The sequence below is a fragment of the Somniosus microcephalus genome, unplaced genomic scaffold, assembly GCF_052327205.1.
Source record: "Somniosus microcephalus isolate GS21.2 unplaced genomic scaffold, FLI_Smic_1.0 unresolved_chr6, whole genome shotgun sequence".
Lineage (NCBI taxonomy): Eukaryota > Metazoa > Chordata > Chondrichthyes > Squaliformes > Somniosidae > Somniosus > Somniosus microcephalus.
Window position 1 is genome coordinate 22062253 of NW_028225184.1, and position 20464 is coordinate 22082716.

Consider the following 20464-nt stretch of genomic DNA (forward strand, 5'->3'; position numbering starts at 1 on the left):
CTACCCCACACATCTTTGGAGTGTGGGAGAAAACCCACGCAAACACAGGAAGAATGTGCAAACTCCACACAAACAGTCACTCGAAGCCAGATTCGAACCCGGGCCCCTGGCGCTGTGAAGCAACAGCGCTAACCACTATGCCACCGTGCTGCCCCTGATTTTGATGGAAATTGAGTTTGGGAAATTGACAGGATTGAAGGCCAATTAATCCCCAGCGCCTGATAGTCTACATCCTAGGGTACTTAAGGAAGTGGCCCTAGAAATAGTAGAGGCATTGCTGGTCATCATCCAGAATTCTATAGATTCTGGCACAGTTCCCATGGATTGGAGGATAGCTAATGTAACCCCACTATTTAAAAGGAGTGCTGGAGAGAAACGGGGAATTATTGACCGATAAGCCTGACATCGGTATTGGGGAAAATGGTAGAGTCAATTATAAAAGATGTAATAGCAGAGCACTCGGAAAACAGTGACAGGATCGGACAAAGTCAACATGCATTTACTACTGCTTGACTAATCTACTGGAATTTTTTGAGGATGTAACTGGTAGAATAGATAAGGGAGAACCAGTGGATGTGGTGTATTTGGACTTTCAGAAGGCTTTCGATAAAGACCCACATAAGAGATTAGCGTGTAAAGTTAAAGCACATGGGTTCAGGTGTAAGGTACTGTCTTGGATAGAGAACTGGTTGGCAGACAGGAAGCAATGAGTTGGAATAAATGTGTCTTTTTCTGAGTAGCAGGCAGTGACTAGTGGGGTACCGCATGAATCGATGCTAGGTCCCCAGCTATTCACAAAATATATTAATGATCTATACAAGGGAACAGGATGTAATATCTCCAAGTTTGCAGACAACACAATGCTAGGTGGGCGTGCGTGCTTTGAGGAGGATGCAGAGCAACTCCAGGACGATTTGGACAGGTTGGCTGATTGGGCAGATAAATGGCGAATGCAGTATAATGTGGATAATGCGAGGTTATCCACTTCGGTGGCAAAACAGGATGAAAGATTATTATCTGAATTGGAATAGATTGGGAAAAGGGGAAGTGCAACGAGACCTGGGTGTCCTTGTGCACCAGTCGCTGAAGGTAAGCATGCAGGTTACGAAGGCAAATCGTATGTTGGCCTTCATAGCGAGAGGATTTGAGTACAGGAGCAAGGATGTTTTGCTGCAGTTGCACTGGGCCTTGGTGAAACCACACCTTGAGTACTGTGTGCAGTTTTGGTCGCCTTATCTGAGGAAGGATGTTCTTGCCATGGAGAGAGTGCAGCGAAAATTCACCAGACTGATAGCTGGGGTGGCAGGAATGACGTATGAGGCGAGATTGCGTCGATTAGGCTTATATTCGCTAGAATTTAGAAGAATGAAAGGGGATGTCATTGAAATGTATAACATTCTAAAACCACCAGACAGAGGAAAGAAGATCACGATGGTGGGGGATTCCAGAACCAGGGATCACAGACCAAGGATACGGGGTAAGCCATTTATGACTGAGATGAGGAGGAATTTCTTCACCCAGAGAGTGGTGTGCCTGTGGAATTCTCTGCCACACAGGGCAGTTAAGGCCAATTCATTAAATACATTCAAGAAGGAGTCAGATATATTTCTTGAGGCTAAAGACATCAAGGGATATGGGGAGTACGGATGGACTGCGCACTGAATTGGATGATCAGTCATGATCTCATTAAATGGCGGAGCGGGGTCGACGGGCCGAATGTACTGAACATTGAACTAACTGTACAACACATGATCACTGCTCTGTGATGTATATTGAACTAACTGTATAACACAATGATCACTGTTCTGAACATTGAAGTAACTTTAGCACACTATGATTAATGCTGTGTAACGTACATTGGACGAACTGTATAACACATAGAAACATAGATAATAGGTGCATGAGTAGGCCATTCGGCCCCTCGAGCCTGTTCTGCCATTTAATGAGATCATGGCTGATCATCCACACTCAGTACCCTGTCCCTGCTTTCTCCCCATATCCCTTGATTCCTTTCGCCTTAAGAAATATATTTAACTCCTTCTTGAATATATTTAATGAATTGGCCTCAACAGCCTTCGATGGTAGAGAATTCCACAGATTCAACACTCTCTGGGTGAAAAAATTCCTCCTCATCTCATTCCTAAATGTCTTACCCCTTATCTTTAGACTGTGACCAGTGGTTTGGGACTCCCCCGCCGTCGGGAACATCTTTCCTGCAGCTAGTCTGTCTAGTGCTGCTGGAAATTTATAAGTTCCAATGAGATCCCCTCTCATTCTTCTAAACTCTGGCGAGTGTTATACCCAATCTCTCTACATACGTCATTCCTGCCAACCCAGTTATCAGTCTGGTGAATCATCGCTGCAATCTCTCCATGGCAAGGGCATCCTCCCTCACAATGATCACTGCTCTGTGCTGAACATTGATCATAGCGGATTCAATAATTAGGGGAATAGACAGCATGCTCTGCAGTTATGATCGAGTGTTCCGAAGGATGTATTGCCTACCTGGTGCTAGGGTAAGGGATATCTCATTGCGGCTAGAAAGGAATTTGGAAAAGGGAAGAGAAGATCCAATTGCTGAGTTCCTTTTCGAGACCAGTGACAACTGGCAAAAGGGGCTAAAGTTAAAAAGCAAGACCTCAAGCGTTGTCATCTCACAATTATGGTATACTAACTGGCATAGGGACAAACAGAACAGGAAGGCGAACACGTGGTTGAAGGAGTGGTGTGAGAAGGTGGATGTCTGTTTCATGGGATACTCGCACCAGCAGTGGGACAGGAGAGAGCTGTACCGTTGGGACGGGCTGCTCCAGAACCGGGCTGGGATGAAGGTCCTGGCGGAAAGGTTACATAGTGTGGTAAAAATGACTTTAAACTAATAAATGGTTGTGGGGGGGCTCAGTCATAAACAATAGTTAAAATGATAATTTAACGATTAAAAGAGGGATAAAAGCAGAATTCAGGTCACAACACTGATACTCCAGTTGAAAGGAATACTAAAGTAACTAATGTAGTTACAGCAGGAGGAACAAATGAGAAACGTGTTAAGTTAAACGGTGTATTAAAGGAAACATCAGAGCTAAAGGACAAGTAAGAGTTCCCTATATTAACGCACAGAGTAGAAGAAATAAATTGAGTGAATTAGAGGCTCAAATACAGATTAGAGGGAACAACAGGCTGGCTTTTACAGAGACATGTCTGCAAGCTGGTCAGGACAGGGACTTAAATATTCCAGTTTTTAACGTCTTTATAAAGGATAGCGAAACTGGAATAGGAGGAGTGGCCATCTTATTGATTAAATATACTATTGTAACAGTAGTGAGGGTGGATATACGTAAGGGAATGTAATCAGCTGATATTCTGTGGATTGAATTGGGGAATAAGAGCGGACTTAAAACTGTAATGGGAGCTGTGCACAGGCCTCTTGATAGCAGCAGATTGTATTTATTCAGTTATTAGAGTAGCTTGTAGCAAACCCAAAGTAATCTTAATGGGAGATCTTAATTTTCATATAGATTGGGAAGATCAGGTTAACTATGGCCAGTAAGATAGTGAATGTGTTGACTGTATACATGTTAGTTTACTGAGAAAGATGTTCTAGAACCAACAAGACGGCAGACCATACTAAATTTAGCTAGTAATAATGAGCCAGCCTCTGTTATTAATCTAAAGGTAAAGGATCATTTCACTCACAGTCATCATAAGGTGATCGAATTCAATGTTAGGTTTGAAAAGGAGAAAGAGTTACTAAGGTTCTAGATTTTGGAAGTCTAATTTTAACGAGTTGAGACACAGACTGGCAACCATAAACTGGTGAAAACTGATAGCGGGTACAAATAATGTTTAACAGTACCAGGTGCTCAAATATAATTTAGCTTAATACATGACCAATATTTACCTCTAAGCCAGGGACGACAAAACAGGTGAAAGATAACATAACATTGAAGGAAATAACATGTAGAATTGCGAAGAATTTTGTAGATCTAGGGGCCTGGGAGAGATATAAAGAACAGAAAACGAAGACAAAAAACTAGTAAGGGTTGCAACAAGGGTACATGAAAAGAAACTTGCGAGGGATATCAAAAAATCAACAATTATTTTAGAAGAACAAGGGTAATATGTGCCCTTTAAATAATAATGGGGATAATATTGCAAATGAAAAAAGGAAATAGCAGACGTGTTGAATAATTACTTTTGACAGTCTTCCCACTGGAACAAGAGGATAACATACGTGACACATCAGGGAAGATAAAATTAATCTAGGACTGGAACTCAATAAAGTTAATGTAAGCAAGAACATATTATTAGAAAAAATGATGGAACTAAAATACTGACAGATCCGCAGGACCTGATGGTTTGCACCCCAGGTTTTTAAAGGAAGTATTGAGGAAATTGCAGAGGTTATAGCCAGAAACTTTCTAAGCTCTCTCGATTCAGAAATTGTCCCTTTAGATTGGAAAATTGAAAATTTAACTCTATTATTTATGATAAATGAGATAGAGAAATCAGGAAGTTATAGACCAGTTAATCTGACACGTATTGTGGTAAGGTTATTGGAATCTATAATTAAGGACCGAGTGGCTGAGCAAAATTTGTGCTGATTAGAGAGCCAACATGGGTTTGTAAAGGGTAAGTCATGTATAACTAACCTAATTGATTGTTGTAGAATGTAACTAATGGGCAGATGAGGAAATTACAATTGATTTAGTTTGTAGGGACTTCCTGACGTCATTTGATGAAGTGAAAGTATGGCCAGAGGGGGCAGTCTCGGAGCTTCAGGATTGCTTTGAACGCACTGATTGGGGCATGTTTGCCCATAATGGCCTCGAGGAATACGCATCCACAGTGCTATTCAACATTAATAGTTGCGTCGAGGTCGTCACGACCCGTAAAAATATCAGGACATACCCAAACCAGAAACCCTGGATGAACGGAGAGGTCCGCTCGCTGTCGAAAGCAAGCGACGCAGCATTTAAATCTGGTGACGCGGCGGCTTACAGTGCAGCTAGGACCAACCTAAAAAAGGGTATCAGGACTGCCAAAAGTAAACAGACACTGCGGATAGAGGACCATTTCAACAACAACTTGGACCCCCTGCGCATGTGGCAAGGCATCCAGTCCATCACTGACTACAAGAGCAAAAATACCAGCCCCCCGGTTAGCGATGCCTCCCTTCCGGAGGAGCTTAACAACTTCTATGCTCGCTTTGACAGGGACAACAGGGAGCCGGCTACCAAAACCTTGCCACCCCCGGAAGACCAGGTGCTCACTCTGTCAACCTCCGATGTAAGGGGTGTTCTATGCGGAGTGAACACACGAAAGGCTGCTGGACTGGATAGCATCCCTGGACGGGTACTCAAGGAATGTGCTGATCAGCTGGCTGATGTCTTCACCGTCATATTCAATCTGTCATTGGCCCAGGCAATAGTCCCTACATGCTTCAAGACCGCTACCATTATTCCTGTGCCAAAGCAAACGGCTGTGATGTGCCTGAACGACTATCGACCTTTCGCACGCACACGCATCATAATGAAGCGTTTCGAGAGACTGGTCCTGGCTCACAGCAAAGCCAGTGTTCCCGCCTCTCTTGACCAACACCAGTTTGCCTATCGTGCAAACAGATCAACGGAGGATGCAATCACAACTGCTCTACATTCTGCACTGAATCACTTAGATGGTAAAGAGACCTACATCAGAATGCTTTTCATAGACTACAGCTCAGCATTCAACACTATCGTCCCCAACAAGCTGGCAACCAAACTCCACACTCTCGGCCTGAAAACTTCCCTCTGCAACTGGACCCTGGACTTCCTAACAAACAGACCCCAGTCTGTCAAATTAGGTAACCACACCTCCCCCCCACTGACCCTGAACACGGGGGCCCCACAAGGATGTGTGCTGAGCCCCCTCCTCTACTCCCTCTTCACCCACGACTGTGTGGCTGTTCATGGTTCCAACACCATCATCAAGTTTGCGGATGATACCACAATAGTAGGCCAGATCACCAACAACGATGAGTCAGCGTACAGGGAGGAGGTCCAGCATCTCGTGAAGTGGTGCGCTGACAACAACCTGGCCCTTAACATCAAGAAAACCAAAGAAATCATTGTGGACTTCAGGAAGTCTAAAGGCAGAAGTCACACCCCCATCCACATCCATGGGGCTGTGGTGGAAAGGGTGGACAGCTTTAAGTTCCTCGGAGTCCATATCACAGAAGACCTCTCCTGGTCCCTCAATACCTCCTCCCTGGTGAAGAAGGCCCAGCAGCGCCTATATTTCCTAAGGAGGCTGAAGGGATGTAACCTGTCACCCCTGATCCTCTCTAACTTTTACCGCTGCACAATAGAGAGCATCCTGACAAACTGTATCACAGTATGGTATGGCAGCTGTAGCTACTATGACCGGAAAGCCCTGCAGCGGGTAGTCAAAACTGCCCAACGCATTACCGGCACCCGGCTACCGACCATAGAGCACATATACCAGAAACGCTATTTACGGAGGTCACAGATCATCATCAAAGACCCTACCCACCCCAGCCACAGTCTGCTCGCCCTCCTGCCACCTGGGAGACGCTACAGATGCATTCGCACCCGAACGACCAGATTTAGGAACAGCTTCTTTCTCAGGGCTGTCATCCTACTGAACTCCACAAATAAAATCTGAAGTCTGCACATCTGCCAATGCACTTTATTATGGTTATGTCTATGTTAATGTATTACAAGGCAAATTAATGTTGAATGTTTAAATGTCTTAATCTAAATGTACACTCTTCGGAGCCGCAAGACTACATTTCATTGTACTGCACTTGTGCACTAACAATGACAATAAAGTTGATTATTATTATCATTATTAATATTCTTCCCTATGACATACTCTTAAATAAATTAAAGCAAATTGAATGTAGGTCCACTTTTGACCTGGTTCGGAGATTGTTCAGGTGGTAGAAGACAGTGAGTAGAGGTAATGAGTATGCACTATAATTGGAAGAAAATGTCCAGTTGTGTTCCACAATGATCTCTGCTGTGGCCTGAACTAACCACTTTATTCATTAATCACTTAGATGACAGAATAGCGAGCCATATATCCAAGTTTGCAGATAGCACAAAGAGTAGAGGTATTGTAGGTAGTGCAGAACGGGAGCTTGCAAAAACAACGAGGCATTAATAGAACAACAACAACAACAACCTTCACTTATATAGCGTCTTTACCATAGTAAAATGTCACCAGGCACTCCACAGGATTATTATTAGACAAAACATTTTTCACCGAACAACATAAGGAGAAATTGGGCCAGATGACCAAAAGCTTGGTCAAACAGGTAAGTTTAAAGGAGCGTCTTAAAGGAGAAAAAGAGGTAGAGAGGTGGAGAGGATTAGGGAGGGAATTTCAGAGCTTAGGTCCTAGGCAGCTGAAGACACGACCACCAATGGTTGCGAGATTATACCAGGGATGCTCAAGAGGGCGGAATTAGAGGAATGCAGATATCTCAGGGGGCTGTGGGGCTGAAGAAGTTTAGAGAGGCCTTGGCAGCATTTGAAAAAAATTACAATTTGGTAATCGAGGCGTTGCTTAACCGAGAGCAAATGAGGATCAGCGAGTACAGGGGTGATGGGGGAATGGAACTTGGTGCGAGTTAGGACACCGGCATCCGGCTTATGGATGACCTCAAGTTTAAGTGGGGTAGAACGTGGGAGGCCAGCCACGAGTGCATTTAATTAGATTAAGTGTAACAGTGGCCGATGGATTCCAACACAGGCAAGTGTGAGGTCATCCATTTTGGATCAAGAAAGCATACATCCGAGTCTTATTTAAATGGTGAAAAACTAGGAACAGTGAAGGTCCAATGGGATTTAGTGATCCATGAACATAGATCACTTAAATGCTGTGTTCAGGTACACAAATAATCAAGAAGTCTAATGGAATGATAGACTTTATAACGAGAGGGATATAATATAAAGAGGAGGACGTTTTGCTTCAGCATTACAAAACCATGGTTACACCACATCTGGAGTATTGTGTACAGCTCTGGGCAACGCACCGTAGCACTGATATATTGGCAATGGAAGGCGTGTAGTGCAGATTCACCAGAATGTTACCAGGTCTCCAAGTGTGATTATGGGGACATATTACATAAACTACGCCTGTATTTCCTGCAATATAAAAGTTTAAGGGGTTATTTGATTTATGCTTGTAGAATTTTGAAAGGAATTGGTATGGTATATAAAGCAACTTGTTCCGCTGGTTGGGGAGTCAAAGAAAAATGGACATGACGTTAAAATCAGAGCCAGGCCATTCAGGAAAGATGTTAGGAAACACTTCTTCACGCAAAGTGCACAAATCAATGCTGGCTTTCTCTAATCAGCATAAATTATGCTCAGCCATCGCTAGAACTGTGGAGCAATCGCCAGCAAAAAGCTGTAGATGTTGGCTCAATTCATCATTTTAAATCTGAGTTCGCTAGAATTTGGCTAAACAAGTGTTTAAAAGGATATGGAGCCAAGGATGGAGTTATGATACAGATGAAGCATGCTCTATTTCAATGGCGAAACAGGCTCGAGGGTCTGAATGGCCTCCTCCTGTTCCTATGAACTAATTGTAGAACACTAAATCAGTGATCATTACTCTACACTGAACTAATGGAAGCAAATGATTTTTAGTGGTCTGCACTATATTCCTTAGGCTGTGAGCTTGAAACGCAATCGGGAATGAAATATACTATGGTAACCATGGTGTCCCTTGTAGTTGAAATGTCTGTATTGGTTAATAATTTAAGTGATAATTTATATTAATTATTCTCTGATTTAGATTGTTTGGGCCACATTCATTTTTTTTTCTAGCACATTTAACTTGTTAATGCCATCATATAGGACCCATTCTCTGTGAATATTCCCTGTAAGAGGCTTTGTCTCCGTTTGTTTCCTATTCTAACAACCACTTCAACCTGTTGAAAGTGGATCCAAGATATGCCGGCTCTGCGTTCACGAGGAGTCGAAGTTTACAAATTCTGGCTAATCTCACTGTTCCCTGAAATGCTACACAGTAATTTGCAGATTGCTCAACCCGTTACCTTCCTTCTTAATCCTGTCTGTCTTTCTTGTCTCTGGTTCTTGTCCCATTCCCATTAAGTTATTTATACATTTAGTTATCAGATCACACTAAAGGTTATATCGGATACGTTATCCTCTGCCTCATGGTAGATACACTCACTTGTCTGCTGGGAAATCTCAATTTTGCATTGTTATTTCAAACAACATTTGCTGTTTTTCTTCCTGTCTGGTTAACTTTGCCTTTTCAGGGCGATTCTACGATTCTACGCTCTGATATCCTGTCATTTTTGTCATATTGAAGTAACCTGCACTCATTCTGTGTCCCTCCCACTCACCAGGTGTTCTTGTCCATCGAAATACCTCTCGTATGTTAACAAAGAGCTAACTCCGTCCACCCCTCCTTCAATCGCCTGCTCTAGTCTGTCCCGGTAGAATTTCGTCAATTGGAAGAGCTGGTAATCGTTGCACTTGATCAAGAGCTCAGTGATGGTAGAGATCGGATCTATGAATACAAAACGAATTGTTTAATTCCTGAGATTACTTTTTCAGGAATTGCAGCGTTATGGAGACGGTTCTCCTTTCTTTTCCATTAGAATATAAACAGCTTAAGTTCGTTTTTACAAGTTCAGATTATCGAGATATAAAATACATCATTATTAGCCCGAACCAATTCGATGGCCAGGCATCATTTCCATCCATTGGAATCAATGCTGCAAATCAAATTGGGCTGGGCTGCCTTGAGGATGAGTTCATTGAGTGTATTAGGGATGGGTTTCTTGAGCAGTATGTAACTGAACCGACCAGGGGGCAAGCAAACTTAGATCTGGTCCTGTGTAACAAGACGGGATTAATTAAAAATGTCCTAATAAATGATCCCCTTGGAATGAGTGACCATAACATGGTTGAATTCCATATTCAATTGGAGGGTGAGAATGTTGCATCTCAAACAAGCGTGCTAAGCTTGAATAAAGGAGACTGTGAAGGTATGAGAGCGGAATTGAGAAGAGTGGATTGGGAAAATAGATTAAAGGTTAAGACGATACATGATCAGTGGTGTACATTTAAGGAGTTATTTTACAACTTCCAAAAAAAATATATTCCACTGAGAAGAAAAGTGTGTAAAAGAAAAGACAACCATCCGTGGCTAAGTAAAGAAATTAAGGATAGTATTCGACTAAATGCAAGGGCATATAAGGTAGCCAAAACTAGTGGGAGGATAGAGGATTGGGAAAACTTTAAAAGACAGCAAAAAATGACAAAAAGATTGATTAAGAAAGGGAAGATAGATTATGAAAGTAAATTAGTAAAAAATATAAAAACAGATAGTAAGAGTTTTTATCGTTATATAAAAAGAAAAAGGGTGGTAAAGTAAATGTTGGTCCCTTAGAGGATGAGACCGGGAAATTAATGGTGGGAAATATGGAGATGGCAAAAACACTGAATGAATATTTTACATCAGTCTTTACAGTAGAAGACACTAAGAATATCCCAACACTGGACAAACTGGGGACTAAAGGGGGGGAGGAGCTAAACACGATCAAAATCACTAAGGAAGTGGTACTCGGTAAAATAATGGGACTCAAGGCGGATAAATCACCTGGACCTGATGGCTTACATCCTAGGGTCTTGAGGGAAGTGGCGGTAGGGATTGTGGATGCATTGGTAATAATTTTCCAAAACTCCCTGGACTCGGCAAAGGTCCCGGCAGACAGGAAAACTGCTAATGTAACACCCTTATTTAAAAAGGGCAGTAGACAGAAGGCTGGAAACTATAGACCGGTTAGCCTAACATGTGTGGTAGGTAACATTTGGGAGTCCATTATTAAGGAGACAGTAACAGGACATTTGGATAATCATAATTTAATAGGACAAAGTCAGCATGGTTTTATGAAGGGGAAGTCATGTTTGACAAATTTGCTGGAGTTCTTTGAGGAAATAACGTATAGGGTGGATAAAGGGGAACCACTGGACGTAGTGTATTTAGACTTCCAAAAGGCATTTGACAAGGTGCCACACAAAAGATTATTGCTTAAGATAAAAAATCACGGGATCGGGGGTAACATTCTGGCATGGATAGAGGATTGGATATCTAACAGAAGGCAGAGAGTTGGGATAAATGGTTCATTCTCAGACTGGCAATCAGTAACTAGTGGTGTTCCGCAGGGGTCAGTGCTGGGTCCTCAACTCTTTACAATCTATATTAACGATTTGGGGGAGGGGACCGAGTGTAACATATCAAAGTTTACAGATGATACTAAGATGGGAGGGAAAGTAGTGAGTGAGTAGGACATAAAAAACCTGCAAGGGGACATGGACAGGCTAAGTAAGTGGGCAGAGATTTGGCAGATGGAATACAATACTGGAAAGTGTGAGGTTATGCACTTTGGCAGGAAAAATCGTAGAGCAAGTTATTATCTTCATGAAAAGAAACTGGAAAGTACTGAAGTACAAAGGGATCTGGGGGTCCTGGTGCACGAAACTCAAAAGGTTAGTATGCAGGTACAGCAAGTGGTTAAGATGGCCAATGGAATGTTGGCTTTCATTGCTAGGGGGATAGAATATAAAAATAGGGAGGTATTGCTTCAGTTGTACAAGGTATTGGTGAGACCACACCTGGAATACTGCGTACAGTTTTGGTGTCCATACTTAAGAAAGGACATACTTGCTCCCGAGTCAGTACAATGAAGGTTCACTCGGTTAATCCCAGGGATGAGGGGATGGACATATGAGGAGAGGTTGAGTAGATTGGGACTCTACTCATTGGAGTTCAGAAGAATGAGAGGCGATCTTATTAAAACATATAAGATTGTGAAGGGCTCGGATCGGGTGGATGTGGGGTAGATGTTCCCGATGATGGGTGAAACTAGAACTAGGTGTCATAGTCTTAGAATAAGGGGCTGCTCTTTCAAAACTGAGATGAGGAGGAACTACTTCACTCAGAGGGTGGTAGGTCCATGGAATATGTTGCCCCAAAAAGCTGTAGAAGCTACATCATTACATAAATTTAAAACAGAAATAGACAGTTTCCTAGAAGTAAAGGGAATTAAGGGTTACGGGGAGCGGGCACGAATTTGGACATGAGTCTAGGTTCGGATCGGTCATGGCCCTGTGGGTAGCGGAGCAGGCCCATGGGCCGTGTAGCCTGATCCTGCTCCTATTTCGTGTGTCTAATTCTGTTAGATTCAGGAGATGGTTCTGTGATAGTGGATTGGCGGTTAGGATCAGATCAGCGATGATCTTATTGAATGGCGGAGCAGGCTCGAGGGGCCGATTGGCCTACTCCTGCTCCTATTTCTTATGTTCTTATGTTCTTAACTAACCACAACGGAGTAACCTTTCCATGCCATGTCACTCTCCCGATTTGTGTACCTCCGTCTGAAGACCTGGGCCCCACATAACCTGATTGAAATGGGGACAATCAACTCGATGATGCACACGATGAAGCAGCACTGGTTCCATCGCTCTCAAGCACCAGTAGATAAATCGGTTCCCCGCGTGGAACAGATTGTGAGTTACATGAGTCTGCTCACCATGAACCACAGACCTGAAGACAGCAAGGGCAGACATGTGGAAACGTCATCCCGGCCGTTGGCTCACAATTGGGCACCTTCGACTCCTAGCTCGGCTGAACAGAGCTTGAGTGGTCAGCCTTCAAGGTAAACATGCCACGATTGCACCTGCACTTCGTAGGCGGGCAGAATACGCAAGTCTCACTTAAAGTCGACCCACAGGTGACATTAGGTCTGTTCTAACAGCCTTTAATAAATTACAGCTTTTGACTTTGCGACTTTATCTGCAGCATGGTTCATTGTAGTGACTGCGCCTGTAAGTAGAGTGGTCTGTGAGGTGTCTTGGATATCAGTGTCAGTCAGAGGTTGGAAGTTCTTTGGATTGGTAGAGATCGTGTTAGGACAATTAATATAGGGGAGGGGATGTATTTGGGGGATGGCTGAGTTGTGGGTTAATCAACTGTTTGTGAAGATCTATTGCGGTTGAGCACATTTTCTTTCTGCTCTCTAACTCCACTCCGAAATGGTTCCTCCTGTCCTGTGACGTTCTTCGTTCTGGTATCATCGAGGCAAATTGCCATCCAGTGCTGTGGCTTGGGACTGCCATAGAGGTCGTCTATTCCACAGGCTACAGTTTAGCCACCACTATTGCTCTCCTATTTCTATGGTCCCCACGGACAACAGCTCTTCACCAGCCGTTGATTAGCCCGCACATCAGTTGAGCAACTCATTCCCCTAACTCCATCCACACCTCTATATTAACAGACCCATAGAAGGGTATCTACCAATCTTTCTACCCTGCAGCAAACAACTTCCAGCCTCTGACCAACACGGATATCCATGATGCCCATCCGTAGAAGAGCCGCAGGTTTACACAGGTTGGTGAGTACTTTCACAAACTTATTCCAAGTAGAATTCAATAATTAAGCTAAATCGTAGTAAATAAAAGGGTCTTGTAAGGGTTAAGTCATGGAAGGGCAGCTCAGACCCGTGTCATGCTCCTCCTGTGCCATGTGGGAAATCAGGGACACTGTCCCTGACAACTATGTGTGCAGGAAGTGTGTCCAGCTGCAGCTCCTAGCGGACCGCATGGCGGCGCTGGAGCTGCGAATGGACTCACTCTGGAGCATACGCGATGCTGAGGATCTTGTGGATAGCACATTCAGTGAGTTGGTCACACCGCAGGTAAACGCTAGCTCAGACAGTAAATGGGTGACCAAAAGGCAGGGTAAAGGCAGGAAGGTAGTGCAGGAGTCACCTGCGGTCATCTCCCTCCAAAACAGGTTTACCGTTTTGGGTACTGTTGGGGGAGATGACTTATCAGGGGAAGGCACCAGCAGCCAGGTTCAGGGCACCATGACTGGCTCTGCTGCACAGAAGGGCGGTAAAAAGAGGGATAGGGCTATAGTGATAGGGGATTCAATTGTAAGGGGGATAGACAGGAGTTTCTGTGGCCGAGACCGAGACTCCAAGATGGTATGTTGCCTCCCTGGTGCAAGGGTCAAGGATGTCTCGGAGCGGGTGCAGAGCATTCTGAAGGGGGAGGGGTATCAGCCAGTTGTCGTGGTACATGTAGGTACCAACGATGTAGGTAAAAAGAGGGAGGAGGTCCTACAAGCTGAATTTAGGGAGTTAGGAGCTAAATTGAAAAGTAGGACCTCAAAGGTAGTAATCTCTGGATTGCTACCAGTGCCACGAGCTAATAAGTTTAGAGAGAATAAGATAGATAAGCTAAATACGTGGCTTGAGCAGTGGTGCAAGGGAGAGGGATTTAAATTCTTGAGGCATTGGAACCAGTTCTTGGGGAGGAGGGACCTGTACCAAGGGGACGGTCTACACCTGAACTGTGAGGGAGCCGATGTCCTCGGGGTAATATTTTCTAGGGCGGTTCGGGAGGATTTAAACTAATTTGGCAGGGGGATGGGAACCTAGGTAGTGGAAAAGAGGGAAGTCATATGAAGTCAGAAATAGATGGTAGAAAGGTGAGAAGCAATAAGCAAAGGAGAGAAACACAAAGGGCCAAACTAATTCATAATGAGAGTGTGAAAAAAGCAAGCCTGAAGGCTTTGTATCTTAATGCTAGAAGCATTAGGAACAAGGTGGATGAATTAGTTGTGGAAATAGAGGTAAACAAGTATGATTTGATTGGGATTACAGAAACGTGGCTGCAGTGTGGGCAAGGCTGGGAACTTAACATCCAGGGATATACAATATTTAGGAAGGATCGGCAAAAAGGTAGGGGAGGTGGGGTAGCATTGCTGGTAAAGGAGGGGATTAATGCAATGGAAAGGAAGGATATTAACTCGGATGAAACGGAATCTGTATGGGTAGAAATGAGAAATAGCAAGGGGAGGAAAACGTTAGTGGGTGTGATATATAGGCCTCCAAATAGTAATATGGAGGTGAGGGAAGGCATAAAAAGGGAAATTAGAGAAGCGTGCGATAAGAGCACAGCTGTCATCATGGGTGACTTTAATTTACATATTGATTGGACTACCCAAATTAGTAAAAATTCTGAGGAGGAGGAATTCCTGGAATGTTTTCGGGACGGTTATCTGGACCAATATGTCGAGGAGCCGACTCGAGATCAGGCCATTTTAGACTGGGTATTGTGCAATGAGAAGGGACTTATCAGCAATCTTCTTGTACGAGGCCCCTTGGGTCAGAGCGATCATAATATGATCGAGCTCTCAGTCGAGATGGAGAGTGAGGAAATTGAATCAGAGACTAAGGTCCAGAACTTAAATAAAGGGAATTACGAGGGTATGAGACGGGAATTGGGTAAGATTGATTGGGTGGTGTTTCTGGGGGGATTGACAGTGGAGAGACAATGGCAAGCATTCAAAGATAGAATGGAAGAATTCCAGAACATGTTTATACCGGTTTGGCATAAAAATAAACCTAAAAAGGTGACTCAACCGTGGATAACGAGGGAAATTAGGGACAGCATAAAATCAAAAAAAAGGGCATATCAACTGGCAAAAAAAAGCACCAGACCGGAAGATTGGGTCAGAACAGGATACAGCAAAAGAGGACAAAGGGATTAATCAGGAAGGGGAAAATAGAATACGAAAGTAAACTTGCAGCAAACATAAAGACAGACTGCAAAAGCTTTTATCGGTATATCAGGAGGAAAAGACTGGTAAAATCCCAAGTCGGTCCCTTGCAGTCCGATTCGGGAGAATATATAATGGAGAATAAGGAAATGGCAGACCAATTAAACTCATACTTTGGTTCTGTATTCACAAAGGAGGACACACATAACCTCCCAGGAATATCGGCAAACATGGGGACTAATGAGAGGGAGGAGCTGACAGAAATTAGTATCTCTAGGGATATGGTGTTGGGTAAGTTGAGGGGACTGAAGGCCGACAAATCCCCGGGGCCTGATAAACTACATCCTAGGGTACTTAAGGAGGTGGCCCTGGAGATAGCAGATGCTCTAAGGATCATCTTCCGGAACTCCATTGACTCGGGAACAGTACCCGTGGATTGGAGGGTAGCTAATGTTACCCCAATATTTAAAAAGGGGGGTAGAGAGAAAGCAGGGAATTATAGACCAGTAAGCCTTACATCGGTTGTGGGCAAAATGCTAGAGTCCATTATTAAGGATAAAATAGCGGAGCACTTGACAAATGGGGAAAGGATCGGACAGAGTCAACATGGATTTACAAAGGGTAAATCGTGTTTGACTAATCTGCTGGAATTTTTTGAGGAAGTAACTGGAAAAATAGATGGGGGAGAGCCAGTGGATGTGGTGTACCTTGACTTCCAGAAAGCCTTCGATAAGGTTCCACACAAAAGATTATCATGCAAAATTAAGGCTCATGGAATTGGGGGCAAAGTATTAACGTGGATAGAGAACTGGCTGGCGGATAGAAAACAGAGAGTTGGAATAAACGGCTCGTTTTCGGAGTGGCAGGCAGTGACCAGCGGGGTGCCGCAAGGATCTGTCCTGGGACCCCAGCTGTTCACAATATATATAAATGATCTGGATCAGGGAATTGGATGCAATATTTCCAAATTCGCTGACGACACTAAACTAGGAGGAGGGGTGGGCTCTGATGAGGATGTCAGGAGGCTACAGTGCGATTTGGACAGGTTGGGGGAATGGGCGGATACGTGGCAGATGCACTATAATGTGGATAAATGAGAGGTTATCCACTTTGGGGGTAAAAACAGGAGGGTAGATTATTATCTAAATGGCAATAGATTGGGAGATGGGGAAGTGCAGAGGGACCTGGGTGTTCTTGTGCACCAGTCACTGAAGGAGAGCATGCAGGTGCAACAGGCGATTAAGAAGGCAAATGGTATGTTGGCCTTCATATCAAGGGGGTTCGAGTATAGGAATAGGGATACCTTACTACAGCTGTACAAGGTGCTGGTGAGACCGCATCTGGAGTATTGTGTACAGTTTTGGTCGCCCCATCTGCGGAAGGATGTTCTTGCCATGGAAAGAGTGCAACGGCGATTCACCAGGCTGATACCTGGAATGGCGGGAATGACCTACGAAGAGAGATTAAATAGTTTGGGCTTGTACTCACTGGAGTTTAGAAGATTGAGAGGGGATCTCATCGAAACATATAAAATTATGGCAGGCCTGGACAGGCTGAATTCAGAGAGAATGTTTCCAATGGCCGGGGAGCACAGAACCAGGGGCCACAGTCTAAAAATAGCGGGCAAATCATTTAAAACAGAGATGAGGAAGAATTTCTTCACTCAAAGAGTGGTGAGCCTGTGGAATTCCCTGCCACAGAGGGCTGTGAAGACTAATTCAATAAATATTTTCAAGAGAGAATTGGATATATTTCTGAAGGCTAAGGGGACTAAGGGTTACGGAGAAAAGGCGGGGACGGGGTACTGAACTGGTAAGATCAGCCATGATCTCATTGAATGGTGGAGCAGGCTCGAAGGGCCGAATGGCCTACTCCTGTTCCTATCTCTATGTATCTATGTATCTATGTATACCGTCTGCTGACTCAACAGTGTTACTGAGGCAATTTTTAGCCTAGCCCACCTGACTGGAAACTGGCGGGATCTGATGGACCGCCGGTTTTACACCGAGCCAGATTTTACTCTCCGTTGACATCAATGAAGAGTAATATTTTGCGGGGTGCAAAACTAGAGTTCCACCAGGTCTCGTGGGGTCTGCTGCCGGTGAGTTGGGTTGAAATCGCCCTGCCTCTATCCACTTTACACTTGTCAGCACCAGGTCTGTCTTCCCAGTTCCAGCACTCAGTGGTCCTCTGCACCTGTGACTTTGGTGCTTCTCTACACTTACCTATTTCCACATAGTGTATCAACTGCTCTATTTCCTCCGCGAGCTTCGGGTTTTTGCTGCAGATGTCGACCGTTGCTAAGGAATGAATTGATCTTTGGAATATTTATCTGATTTTACCTATGTCTTGTCTTTTTCTTGTTGAAAGTGTTGCATCCCCCATCGATGTTGGACTTTCAGCCATTGTGGTGATAGTTGCTTCCAGATTCTGATGCTCTGCAATAATTATAATACTGTAGGATGGTTAGAGATAATTACGTATATGCAAAGAATGTTTCCTACCCGTTCCGTGGAGCAACTGTTAGCTCTGTAATAGAGAGTTGCCTGAATGGTTTGAACAATAATCCACATCAGGTTTGTCCCAGACAAGAACACAGTAAAATCGATCGGGCCCACTGAGCTCCACACTCGGTATGGGCTCCCGTTGGATGGAACTCCTCAACAGCAGCGCCATTTAGTAAAATCTACTCCTACCGTGCAGCCACCATCTCCTGCATTCTTAAAGTAGCGAATATTCTGAGCAAGCGATGGACCAAGCATCATTGATGAATCACTGGCGGTACGGGTTGGGCTCTGTGTAAGGTGGGGCGGGGTCAGTGATAAACTACCAGCGTGCCAGGGTTGGAGTGTCATTGATACATCGCCGGAGGGGTCAGTGTGTGTGTGTGTGTGTGTGTGTGTGTGTGTGTGTGTGTGTGGAGGGGGTGTGGGTGCCGGGGTGGTGAGGCATGTGTGGAGGGAGTCATTGATAAACTACTGGCCATTCAGGATTGTGCTCTCATTGATCAATAAAAGCCCGGCATGGTAAGGTTGGGGTGGGGGTCACTGATAAAGCACCGCCGGGGTCAGGGTGGCGGCGTTTAGTGATGACTCTTCCGGAGGGACCAGTGTGGAGGGAGTTAGTGCTGGAAATGCTTTAAAATACTGAGATACTGAACATTCTCTGAAAATTTCAGTTCAATCGATGAAAGTCTTAAACGTTCTAGTCTGCTCGTTTTCTCTCAAAATTCAATTGCCCCAATAACCAGACATTTCTGACTGAATGGGATTAGCGATTAGTTCAGAGCACAGTTTCCAATTATACCTTGCACTCCATTTACAAAGACATAGAATTAGAAGTTTGAAAGGGATCAGGATTAAATGGAACTGATACCTGAAAACACAACACAAAGTACAGACTGATAATTTCATTAGGTTCACTACTCATTAGTTTGAATTTCTATTTTTCGTCATTGCCACGTATTTCATAACAACTACTTGCATTATGTAGAGCCTTTATTGCGGTAAAACACTCTAACCCTCTACACAGATATAGTTATGATACAAATTTTCACAAAATATTAGCAAAATATGTAGGTTTTAAGGAGCGGCTTCAGCGTGGGGAGAGGTAGAGAGGCAGGGAGGTTTAGGAACGAGGCAGCTGAAGCTACGACCGCCGTTGGTGAAATTTGGGAATGTGACAAAATTGTAGAACCGCAGCAACCTCGGAGGATTGTAGGGCTGGAGGAGGTTACAAAGATAGGTAGGAGGAAGGTCACATAAGGATTTGAAAACAATTATTTGCATTTTGAGATCGAGGCTTTGCCGAACATGAAGCCAGTGTAGGTCAGCTTGCACAGGGTTAACGTGACATGGTAAGAGTTAAAATAGGGGCAACCGATGCTGGAGCAACTGACACTGGCATCTACTGGACAACATAACAGAATGATGGGCTGTGTCATATCCATAAAGTCAAGGCAAACCTCCCGTGGCTGGAATCTTTGGATTTCGGTGATTGTTTGGAGTTATGGTGAAAAGTCTCGACCTCTACCTTTCTTACCTTAACCGTGTCATAAACGATAAATATATATAAATACGGTTTACAGCAGTAGAATTTTAGCATGCGGGTTTACATTTTGAAGTTATATTCTGTAAAGTGGCGCTGCTTTCAGTAAGTTGATGTCTGAAAAAACATTCCTTTCTTGACTAATGCATTATGGATACTACAACTTTTTTCAACACCATTGAACAATGACACTGACAATCGGCGGTGAATCCACTACTGTATATTTAAACACTATAATGGTGCTCAGTATATTCCGGCTCCTTACCCTGTGCTGCGGATCCTGATTCTGTTTCCAGAGAGTCTGGCTAAGTCAGCGTTGTGTCTTCTGCAGGTTACTGAATACACCCTGGGTAAAGAACAGTTACACATCACAGTCATAAACAGGACCTTCGGCCTCATCAGTACAATCCCTTTTCGCTCTTCTCTGGTTCAGGGCTCGATCTGAATCGCACGTGGTTTTATTCACATTTTTCTGATGAATTACTCGTGTTTTACCCAAAGTCATGGACTCTTTGTGGTAACAAAAATACATTTCCACCAGCTCTTTCTGCTGTTGTTCAAATGACCCCGCAGGGAAACCGAGCTCTGTAGCCGGATGTAGTTCCGTGTCCTGAAGTCGATTGCATTCCTCATCATAAAATCTCGTTATTGTAAGATTATAAAAGAGTAGAGATAGCAAGGGACAAAGATTGCTGTTAGTTTATTGGGATCAAACACCAGAGGGAAGGGAAGGGTTAGACCCTGAGTTAACAAGTTAATGTCTTGAAATTTCCTTCCCATTCAAGCATTCGCTGTTTCTTGGAGC

At 43.9% G+C, this 20464-nt stretch overlaps 1 protein-coding gene across 1 annotated transcript in view; it reads right to left on the reverse strand.

The window, feature by feature from the left end:
- Positions 1 to 20195, reverse strand: part of LOC147087117 (NACHT, LRR and PYD domains-containing protein 3-like) — a 65864-nt gene extending 45669 nt beyond the window's left edge. Inside the window, exons 1-3 of the mRNA XM_085978051.1 lie at positions 19925 to 20195; positions 17955 to 18067; positions 9383 to 9549 (exon numbers count right to left, since the gene is read on the reverse strand). Coding sequence (XP_085834177.1) covers positions 9383 to 9549; positions 17955 to 18067; positions 19925 to 20058 — 414 coding nt within the window. The 5' untranslated portion in view covers positions 20059 to 20195. The remainder of the gene's footprint in view (positions 1 to 9382; positions 9550 to 17954; positions 18068 to 19924) is intronic.
- Positions 20196 to 20464: the final 269 nt, after the last annotated feature.